General features: G+C 40.7%; 2 protein-coding genes across 2 annotated transcripts; both read right to left on the bottom strand.

Moving 5' to 3' along the window:
• Positions 1-189: 189 nt before the first annotated feature.
• On the bottom strand, positions 190-6,323 carry LOC104578373 (olfactory receptor 5AR1). Its single transcript, XM_010225928.2, has 2 exons — positions 5,401-6,323; positions 190-277 (listed from the first exon to the last, which is right to left on the bottom strand). Exons 1-2 carry the CDS (start codon positions 6,321-6,323, stop codon positions 190-192), a joined length of 1,011 nt encoding a protein of 336 aa, XP_010224230.2.
• Positions 6,324-10,062: 3,739 nt separating this feature from the next.
• On the bottom strand, positions 10,063-10,778 carry LOC148592625 (olfactory receptor 9K2-like). The gene is given in 3 exon segments (XM_088534204.1): positions 10,063-10,122; positions 10,124-10,594; positions 10,596-10,778. Coding segments are annotated over 3 exon segments (714 nt in total).
• Positions 10,779-11,348: the final 570 nt, after the last annotated feature.

The raw sequence follows: 11,348 nt of genomic DNA on the forward strand, positions 1-11,348 counted from the left end.
AAGTTGAGCAGTAATTTGAGTAAGGAGCATTTATTAAATTCCCAAACCCTTTCAGGAGAAGGGGTGCTTTCCCCATATCAGAGGTGTTGGAGTTAAAGACAGAATGGAAAGAGCATACATAATAACAAGCATAGTATAGAGTACTGAATATTTCTGCTTTATCATCTAAACAGACTGTTGCTCTTGAGCTCAGTACATGGTAACTAGACACCCAGAGAAACAGAAGTGAGAGGTCCCACTTTTATACATACTCATTGAACCCAGTCTGGAAGAGGCCCTGTTAAAAGACATCACAGGCCTCTAACTTCAGCTCTCTAACTACAGCCCTCACTGTTTACATATTGTACTTACAAGATGAAAAATTTTAATACAAACAAGGTTTTTAACAAAGAAAATATTTCTCATCCAGAGGGTGGCAAAGCACTAGGACGGAAGACTAAACAGATTGCAAAGTCTTCATACTTGGAGACAGGGGAAACAAAACACTGGACAAGACCCTTAGTACCTTAATTTAATTAGGCCTACTTTGAGCAGAAGACTAAACTAGGAAACCTACAAAGAATTTATCTAGAAAATTAGACTACAATTTCACAGCCCTGTAGGTTTCCACTTCAAAAAAAGAAAATGTGTAGCATGGTCAAAAGAACTAAAGAGAAGCAGAGCACCCATAGCCAGAGAGAAAAGAAAAAAATCTAACCGAGTTCACTTTGATAAAACTTTAAAAGCCAGAAACACTGCAAGTTAGCTACTCAATGCATCTAAGTTTTTTTAATCATCTTTTTAAAGAAAACCCTCAAGCTCTTTTTTTTTTTTTAAAAAAGTAATATACTTACCAGGTAAACTACTAAGACCTTTTTATTTCAGCAACAAGAAAACAAGTTCCACGCTTTTCCTTTACAGAAGGAAAGAAAAACAATGAAAAAAACACAGCTGTGGTTAAGGATGGCATTTATATAGGAGCAACAGCTGTGGTTCCCACCCACATGCCTTTCCCCTACCTCACCCTATGAAAGGTCTGTTGCAAGTGATGCTAACTTTTGGTTGGGGCTACGTACTCTATGTGGAATATGATGCTGAGGGTAGTCTTGTTTCCAATGGTTAAAATGTCTAGTACTCCAGTATTAGAGCATGCTACTTCTTTCATAGAGTTAGGGAAGAGAATGAGCTCTATTCCTTAGCCTTTATTTGATAGTACAGATTCTTTTCCTTAGGAGCCTACTCTGTAAGGGAAGGAAAAAAATCATTCTTACTAGTAATGCATGAAAGAAGAGACTGAAAAGAGCTCTGACAGAGTTCTCTGATTTCCTTGATACCTTTTTCCTATAAGAGTAGTTGGTGTGCTTTTTCTCCTTGAGAATACCTTTCAAAAAAATCTCTACTGTAAAAACTATACCTAGCTGAAAATTCAGATCTCCTGACTGTGAAGATCTTGATCTGAATTGACTTTTGTAAGAGTTTTCATTCACATAGATTATTGATTAGTATCATCCTTTAGGAGCCTGGAGCCCTACTAAAGTCTGGAAAGCCAAAAAAAAAAAAAAAAAAACCAAAAAAACACCACAACTTTTTTTCTGTTTGATTTACATGGATTAACCACGTCATTCTGGGTAAGATATTTCTCTGTATTAGTACTGTAAAAATTAAGCCATAATTGTCACATTTCAGTACTTGTTTTACTCTAGAATCTTTATTCCAGGCATATCTGCTGCTTTCAGGTTCTGCAATTCAAAGTAGTTTGGGGGAGGGCAGGGCTGGTTTGGGTGGGCAATTAGTCATACACTTGTTCATCAGATGTCTTACGGCTCCTGGAACACAGCACTAGCTGCAAAAATTGGAGCCAGGTTACCCTCCTGATATCTGTTCCTCCTCTTTGAGAAAAGACTTGTTGCAACCCACACTCCTGCTCTAAATGCATTCTTCATTTTTCTTTATCAGGGTAGTTTGGTGGAGGAGGGGAAGGTAACAACCCTCGTATTCTTATAAAGCATTTTCCAAGATGCTTCCCAACTAGGTTATAGAAGATTCAAGATCTTCAAGATCCATCACAACACTCAGCAATGCACCTGTTTGAACTCCACTAGTGCTTAATGGCTGAATAACAATTTGCTCTATCCCTTAGTGGTAACAAGGGATTGTTACCTGTCCTGCAAATTCCTACAAGGTCAATCTGTGTGTTTCCATGTGTCAGAGGGCAGAAATCTAAAGGTTGGCATCCTAGTGGTGGCAACTGGACATATAAATCCTACATTTAAAAAGGACTGATGAAATGAAAATATTTATGATTTTAAGGATTAGTTATCAGATCTCTCTCCTTTCCCTGCATATTCCTTGTATATTTCTTGGGATGTTGCAGGAGTTCCCTGTGTCTTCCAGACCATTTTGTTGACGTTAGAAGAAATAGTGCAAAATTCTTTGACTGCGAAATCAACGTCACCTTCTGACCATGGGATGGTCAGAAGTACAAGTTTATTGTCCTGTTCCAGGCTTTGATGATCAGATTCTGAAATAATCAATAGACACCCACAAGCAGCTCTATTAATATGATCTTCTTTAGCTTATATTTCTCTTTTCTCTCTTTCCCTCCCACTCATGCTTTCCCTTTTGACTCCTCTTTTGCTGGTGTTACACCTCTATTTCGTATTTATGCAATTACACTGGTAACTGCAGTCTTACCGAGCAACTTTGGTAAGACAGCAAACCTATTTCACTGTCTTTCAAAATTTTTCACCTATGGGGAATTCCTGGCACGCTTATTTTACTCTCTGCATTGTCCATCAGTTTCTGTTAGTGTAACCTCAGGGCGTGGATAGGGCATTTGCCTCTATACACTGCTCCACCTGAAGGTATTATCAAGAGAAACCACCCCATTCCCTCTCTCTTCCCTTTGAGTGCCTCCTTGTGGTGCCTCCATATATGAATTGCTGCTATTGGGATGGGAGACTGACTCTACTCGTCGTTAATCATGAACGTGCAAGTAGCTGCAGTCTGACCTGGCATGGATGACACCACCATGACCTTTTAGAGGCAGTACAGCATGTACGTGTTAAAACGCTATCAGTTACACTTCATTAAGAGTAATAGCCCATGCAGAAAGTTCTGGTTCTTTGGTTCTGATGCATGCTCATGTCCCTGCAGGCCTGGGTAGTCCTCTGATTGAAAGGTGATACTGCAGTGTAGAAAATCAGACCAAGGCCACTTCCTGATTATCAGAAGTCAGTTTCAGTTCAATGCGATTTGTCACATCAGCTGGTGTTAAGTGTTTATAAATCCTTCGGCAATTGGTGTTCCATTTTCCAGACAATGCCCGTGCTACTTTCCCATCACACCCAACCACTTCCAGTAAATTATATGCTGCAGTGAGGCATACACCTTCTCTGATTAGTTTTTTAAACCACTCCTCTTCTTTTCCTGCTTTATTTAGTTCCTGATCAGATACTGGTCTGATATGCACTTATACTCACCCATATGGCCTGGATGCAGTTTGGATTAACAGATCAAAATAACCACTGGGTGATTCCAAGTGGGATTTGGAAGCCTACTGAGGTGGCATTTGGTACCCCTTGGGTACTGTGTTTGCTACCTCCATTTCACTTTTTTCCATTCTTGTTCTGTTTGCTGCATGGTAGCAATCTCCAAAGGTAGATACAGTGAAGTACCTCTGATGATGCCTGCACTGATGATGCCTGATTATGACTTAAAAAAGCTGGATGAAGGCCAACTAGGTTTATTCCCAATGACTGCCACTAAGCTATGCACCATCCAGGTTTATAGAACCCCATTACGATATCATTAAGAAATGTGCAGAGTCTAGATATTGCTGATGCACTGATGCTGGGTAGAAGCCAATCATCTTTTATGTACCAAACTCAGTTGTTTTGGTCTGCTGCTGCTAGCTGCTTTCTTTGTTTTAAGGCTTCTATTTTAAACCATGTTTATGTCAGATTATGTCATGATCTGTTATTTTCCTCGCTAATGTCCTGAAGTTGCTGTGCTGGGGTGGCATGGTAATCTCCTCTTGGAATTGGGCTATCCTATTGGGATATATGAGGAGGTGGTAGTGGTTGGGTGGGCTGCAGTTGCCATTCCTGCCTGGGTTGTTGGGGAGCACTGAGAACAGGGATGTACAACGATCCAATCTCCCCAGGTACACATCTTCTTAGATACAGGAAAAAATCTGAAAAAAGAGGGGCTCATTCTCACCCGCCATCTAGCCTGAAGGTTCTCCATGCCATCAAGCACCAGTCTCTGTTTTTATTGTGTATGTTCTTGACTTCTTTGATTTAATATGCTGGGCCTATTACCTTCAAGTGGTTTTCTTCTTCCTAAAGTTCACCCTGTTGGACTCCCTATGCCAGGTCATTAAGAAGGCAGGCCCCTACCACAAGAACAGCAAGCACCTCCTTTATCACATCTCCTGCTGTAAATAAGGATTTGCTTCCCCTCCCAATAATTATGCATTCATGTGACTTCTTTGGGTAAGATTTTATTTGAAACAAGTGCCCACAACATAGATCAATTGGCCCACGTTTATCCGCTACCAGAGAGAACCTTCCCGTCATATTATGGAGAAGGACCAATACTCCAGGGGATAGTATATTTGTTGGTCTCTTGCATTAAACTTAGCATGAGGATTTCACTTTATGAAGCCCTAATGGGCTTTGAAAGGGATGTGAGATGATCTGCTTTTTCCTGGAAGTCCATCTCTTCGTTCACCTACCATTGCAGGTACTACCTGGACAACTGAAACACAGGAGTTGCTGGAGCATACGTAATAATTGGCATCTTGTAACCACCACATAAGGTCATCTGGCATGAAAGTGTGTTATCATGTAACATATGAACTGGAAGTACGTGTTGCTAAAACTTAGCGTGAATGGGCATAAAGGAATCCAGAAAGCCTAACTCAGTTTTGGACAGTAAGATATATACAGTAAGATTCTTGACTTTAAGTTGCATCCTACTATCTTTGACTTCCAGATAAAAAAGAATGTGTTTAATTATTTTCAGTGGACTTGTCTGACAATATCCGTAGTTGCATCTACAGCTCACACCATGAGATGAGATGTGAGGTACTACTATGTTACAGAGTGCATTGCCATTGAACTAGTGACTGTCACCACCTGAGGCATTTTCTAAGGACTGCTGCGGATACATGTCTCTCTTCAGGGTGTGGGGAAAAAAGAAGCCCTGCAATAGGAAGGGGTTTACTTAGCCTTTTTCAGAAAAGATAGATGCAGCAACAGGCAGTCTTGGATATTGCTCCCCTTTCCTTTTTCTTTGGCAGGGGAGAGCCCACCTACCTGCATATTTAATTCACCTTTTTCAAGAATAAGAACACATCAATTCCTCTCCGTTCTACTTAGAGTTCTGAATCTCTGTTGTTTTCTTCGAGAGCAATACAGCCTTGCTATTGTCCTTCGAAGGGCTTCTTTGACCTCCTTGTTCCTCAAGCTGTAAATCACAGGGTTCAGCATGGGAATTACCAGGGTATAAAACACAGAGATGATCTTGTCATTCTCCACAGCGTATTTTGAAGTGGGTCTTAAGTACATGAAGGAGCCTGTCCCATAGAACATGGTAACGCCAGTCACATGGGAAGCACAGGTGGAGAAAGCTTTGCATCTGCCTTTCGACGATTTAATCTTGTGGATGGTGACCCCGATGCATATGTAGGATATGACAATGAGGAGGATAGTGGAGGTGACAAGCACAGTAGCGCAGGTGAAATGGACAAGGTCAGTGATGTAAGTGTCAGAGCAGGAGAGTTTCAGGATGGGGGGCACATCACAGAAGAAATGGTTGATGATATTGGAATTGCAGAAGGGTAAGCGGAATATGAATGTCGTCTGAACAGTTGCATTCACACAGCTCATGAAGTAGGATCCACATACAAGGAGCATGCAAAACCTCCTGGACATGATGACAGGGTAAAGCAAGGGCTTGCAGATGGCTATGAAGCGGTCATAGGCCATCACGGCCAGGAGGTAGCATTCTCCTGTCACTGCAATGCAGAACAGGAAGAGCTGAGATGCACATGCTCTATATGATATGACTTTTGTCTCTGCCACAAAAGTCATCAGAGTGCTGGGAATAATGATGGTAGAGTAGCTGACATCTAAAAAGGAAAGGCTGCTGATGAAGAAATACATGGGGGTGTGGAGTCTGGTATTGATCCGGATGAGCACAATCATCCCTAGATTTCCCACTAGGGTGAACAAATAGATCAACAGAAACACCATGAAGAGGAGGACCTGAAACTCCAGGTTGTCTGTGAAGCCCAATAAGATAAATTCCGTCACCACGGTGTGATTTCCTTCTGCCATCTATCACGGGTGAGAAAGCCAGGGTTACACTAAAGCAAAGACAGGTACCTGTCAGAATGGCACCTGTCAGAAAGGTACCTGTCAGAAGGCCAGCATGGCTCTAGTCAAGTTAACAGAGGATGAAGGTTTAATATTACCTGTATCTTCCTATTCACATTTTTCAAGTTTTGACCTCAATTATCTCAGAGATATTTCCTGCCATTCAACGTATGTATTCTTTCTGTGTACTTTGGAGGATCACAGGTTAATAAATGACACCTGTTCCTGCAAACTTCACTACTTTTCCCTCCCCCAATTTTTTTTTTTCATTTTTAATAGAAATAATCTAGGTAGTTAACTTTGTACATTGATGAGATATAAACACTTGCTAAAAAAAAAAAAATCGAGATGAGGCGCAAATAAGTCTGTAGATTACCGCTATCCCAAAATTATATTTCGGGGCAACTGTGGTAAGCAGCAAGCAAAAGCCAGTAGCTTGGAAAAGCTGACCCATGAGCACTAATGAAAGTTCAGCTTGAAAAAGAGCAGGGCTCATGGTCTATTGATGCTTCTGTAAATCTGAAACTAATGTAAAAAATATAATCGGTGACTTCTCAAGCAGGTTCTGTTTCAGAGGTCTAGAAATAATCTTTCTGTGGCCATGAATAGAAAATTATGAAGAAACTTGGAATTACTGGTCTGTCCATTTTTCTTTTTCCAAGAAAGAAAGCACTCCACCAATGTGATTCCTAGAACCTTTTGCTGAATTTGTTCTTTAAACTCTCTGGTAGCTCTCTTTTCATACAATACCTAGCCACTTGGTTTTTCTTAAAAAATAGTTATGAATCAGTTTTCTCCTAAATGTTAATCCAAATTTTCCCATTGAAATTTAAGTGAAAAATCTTTTATGCCCACTCATGGTAGCATAAGAAACAAATTTTCCTTTTTCATTCTTTTGATGTTTTTCCTCCACTGGTTTTAGCATAGTTTTCATGCCTTTTTTTTTTTTTTTAAGTCTACAGCTTTTCCAAGACTGTATCCAGTAAGGTGTTAGCTTATTTTATAATTTGTTATCTTCAGTCAAAGAGTTTGTTTTCATGATAATTATGCCAAATGAAATTTCAGTGAAATGAGAAGCATCTGCTTTGAAAGCTCCTAAATTGAGCTCTTATAGTATGGGAAAAAAAAAAAAAAAACACAGAGATTATTTTCAGGAATACCTGTATTGATAGATGGGCAGGGAGGTGGGTGAAAGGGATTTCCCACTTCCCTCACAAACTCATCCTCCATATTCCGGCTTATCAATAGAACTTATTTTTGTGACCCACTATTCTTACCTTACCACTCATGTCTTAGCATGCTGAGAGCATTAATGTTGCTTCTCTTGTCAATGAAGTCCCCTATAAAAGAAGGAAAGAGAGAGAGGAAGAAAATCATGCAGCTTTGACTGCAAGATGCACAATCTCCATTGGCTCCAAATAAGAAGCATTTTCTGTTCTCTAAAACTGAAAGTGTATCTTGAGCTGAGCTAGAGACAGACTTTACTTGTGGGAGAGAAAGTCACTTGCTCTTTGTCAGAAAGGAGGTATTTTAGCAATTAACTTGCACTTCCATATACTTATGTTCTTTTTGGGTGTAGAATTCCTAGTTGGCTGCAGCATCTGAAAACAAGGCAAGGCACACTGGGACAATTAAAATATCCATTTTGCTCCCAGTGGAGATAATCTGTCTTCTTGTGTAGTTATGCAAATCAACCTTCTTCCTCATATTTTTGAAAAGATTTTTTTTTCCTGTTTCTATGTGGTCTTCTGCATTATTTTTCTCTTTTTTTTCTGTTATATAGTAATGCATGTCATCATGGACCAAAAAAAGATCATTTTCCACACCAGGGAGGGAAGCACAGGGAATGAGAAAAAAATATGCTTCTATTCAGTACAGGAGAAGATCCTTTCCACAGACTGCTCTGAAGCAGACCAGTAATTTCAGTCACATCAACCTGTCTTCTTGTTCTGAGGCTCTAGGCTATGCAGGGGTGAATTAAACCCCTAAAGAAAAGTGATACTTAGAGATTGTTTGCATTCTGGGAAGGCCTTTTCTCAAGCTCTCTGTTAACATCAGACTTGTGCTTCAGCCATTCTGAAACACATTAAGAAGCACAAATCTCCTTCCAATACTTTCTCTTCACATTGACTTCTGTATTGGGATGCCCCACCGACACGTGAAATATGGCAACAAATTAATTCAAGGCACAAACTAATGTTCTTCTAAGATGCTTTAGTTAAAACAACTATGTATTTGCCAAGGTCTTTTCTTATTCACCAAGGGATATGCTTATGTGTAACTAAATCAAACATCTTGCCTAGATAAGTCCATGTTCAAGGAATAATCTTCTTATCCAGTCCAAGAAAAATAAACCCCCAGAGCTTTCTGTTTCTTAATTTCTCTGAATGGCTCAATTTAATGGAACGTTTGCTGAGCTAAATATCTTCGGACTTGAAGAGAGAAAAAATATTGACACTCGAGATTAAAAGATCAAGTTTCTCATGGTTAAATAAAGAGCTGCATAGATTCTGTGAGAGGGAAATTAATCCACATAACTGGCAGAAACCAGCAAAGAGTGTATTCTTCTGAAACGCAAAGTCCATAGATTGCCAAGTTAACTTACAGAAGATACTGTGAAGCTCCCAGGATTAATGTGCTGTCATCCCTTATGGAAGTACTAATGGTATAAGGGAAAGCAGATTTGAAGTTCTGGAGTCAAAGTTTACAGAATCTCAGAATCAGACAGAATGGTTAAGGTTGGAAGGGATCTCTAGAGGTCATCTAGTCCACCTCCTCTGCTCAAGCAGGGACACCTAAAGCACGTTGCAAAAAGTTGCATCCAGCCAGGTTTTCAATACTCCAAAGGAGATTCCACAACCTCTCTGGGTAGCCTGTTCCAATGCTCTGTCACCCTAACAAGAAAAACCTTCTTCCTCATACGCAGATCAAACTTCCTGTGTTTCAGTTTGTAACCATTAGCCCTTGTTCTGTCACTGGTCACCACCAAGAAAAGTTTGGTCCCATCCTCTTTATATCCTCTCCTCAGGTATTACTTATTGATAGGATTCCCTCTCAGTCTTCTCCAGGCTAAACAGGCCTAACTCACTTAGTCTTTCCTCATAAGAGAGATGCTCGAGTCCCTTAATCATCTTTGTTACTCTACCCTGGACCCTCTTGAGTAGGTCCATGTCCCTCTTGTGCTGGGGAGTGCAGAACTGCAGCCAGGTGTGGCCTCACCAGAGCTGAGCAGAGGGGCAGGATCACCTCCCTCAACCCGCTGGCAACGTTCCTCCTGATGCAGCCAGGATCCCATTGGCCTTCTTGGTCATGAGGGCACATTGCTGGCTCATGGTTAATTTGTCAACCAGAATTCCCAAATCTCTCTCCACAGAGCTGCTTTCCAGCAGGTCAACCTCTAGTCTGTACTGGTGTCTGGAGTTATTCCTCCCCAGGTGCAGGACCCTGCACTGCCCTTGTTGAACCTCATGAGGTTCTTCTCTGCCCAGCTCTCCAACCTGTCCAGGTCCTCCTGAATGGCAGCGCAGCCCTTGGGAGTGTCAGCCACTCCACTCAGTTTTGTGTCATCTGCAAACTTGCTGAGGACGCACTCTGTCCTCTCATCCAAGTCATAAATAGTTTAGGCTCAACATAAAGAGTTTAGGCTCATGGCATTGCAGATGAAGGCATGGATTTTTTGGTTCCACTTTCTAAAATGCACTTAGCACCTGCCCCGGGTACAGTGAATTCGTAGAATGGAACTGATGATATACAGATGACATCCAAGTGAGGATGACTAGAACAGTGCTCAACCCTGCTACTGCAGAAAAGACCACATGCACCGTGTGAGCAAAGCGCCCACCAGAGCAGGAAAGTTTCTGCAAGGGAAGGATGTCACAAAAGAAGTGGTCAATGACACTGGGGCCACAAAAGCATAGGCTGAACAATGAAGCTGTGTGGGCAACTGCATTAATGCAACTACGTAAGTATGATGCAGAAGCCAACTGAACACGAAGTTTCCTGGATGTAAGGACTACGTACCGCAGTGGCTCACAAACAGATATGAACCGATCGTAAACCATCACAGCCTGGAGCAAAACCTCAGCATTTATGGAAAAAGAGTGAAGAAAAAATTGTGTGGCACAACCAGCAAATGAAATTACTTTCTTCTCTGCTAATAGATTCACCATCGTCTGTGGGGCGATCACAGAGGAGTAAGTGATATCAACAAAGGACAAGTTACAGAGGAAAAAGTCTGCACATGGGAATGTGCAGACAAGGCTCAATTCTGATTAATGTGATGATGGTGAGATTTCCCACCAGACTCACAATGTAGATAAGGGGCAACAGCATAAAGAGGAGGACTTGCATCTGAGGGTTGTCTGTGAAGCCCCGAAGAATGAACTTGGGTACCCCAGTAATATTTCCTTCCACCATTTATTCCAGCTGCACTTTTTGATGCTGAAGGGGATAAAATACATACAATTAACAAAAAAAAAACCCAAAACAATCCCTAGCACCCAGAAAGTTATAAAATAAATGAACAATAACCCCAAACCAAGGTATAACTTTTTTTTTTCTCCAAGTAGGTTAAATGAATAAGAGGTTTTGAGATCTCTTGTAATTTTAACATTTCTTAATAAGGGCACACTGAAGGTTGAGTCTGTTAACTATTCCCATGTTTTTGGGGTGGAATTCATGTGACCAAATAAAGATATCTACAGATGAATATTCCTCTACATTTACTCTGTTATTAAGGGCAATGAAAGAGCACTTTCAGAAAGCAGTTAATTTCATCCAGAAGCAGATATTTAAAAGAGGTCAGAAGACTCCTCTTATTAACTACCTAAGACTTTCCCCTTCCAGCCATGTAAGCATATAGTGAGACCTCAGTATCAAATGACTGTAAAGTAGGAATTTGAATCTGGAAAAAAAGTTATCTGACATAATCAAGTATAAACCAGAATATCCATCCTTAGCAGTTTCTACAGGTTTGCAGTCATGAAG

Source organism: Tinamus guttatus, unplaced genomic scaffold (assembly GCF_059628265.1).
Source record: "Tinamus guttatus ecotype Peru unplaced genomic scaffold, ASM5962826v1 Tinamus_guttatus_pri_ptg000546l, whole genome shotgun sequence".
NCBI lineage: Eukaryota > Metazoa > Chordata > Aves > Tinamiformes > Tinamidae > Tinamus > Tinamus guttatus.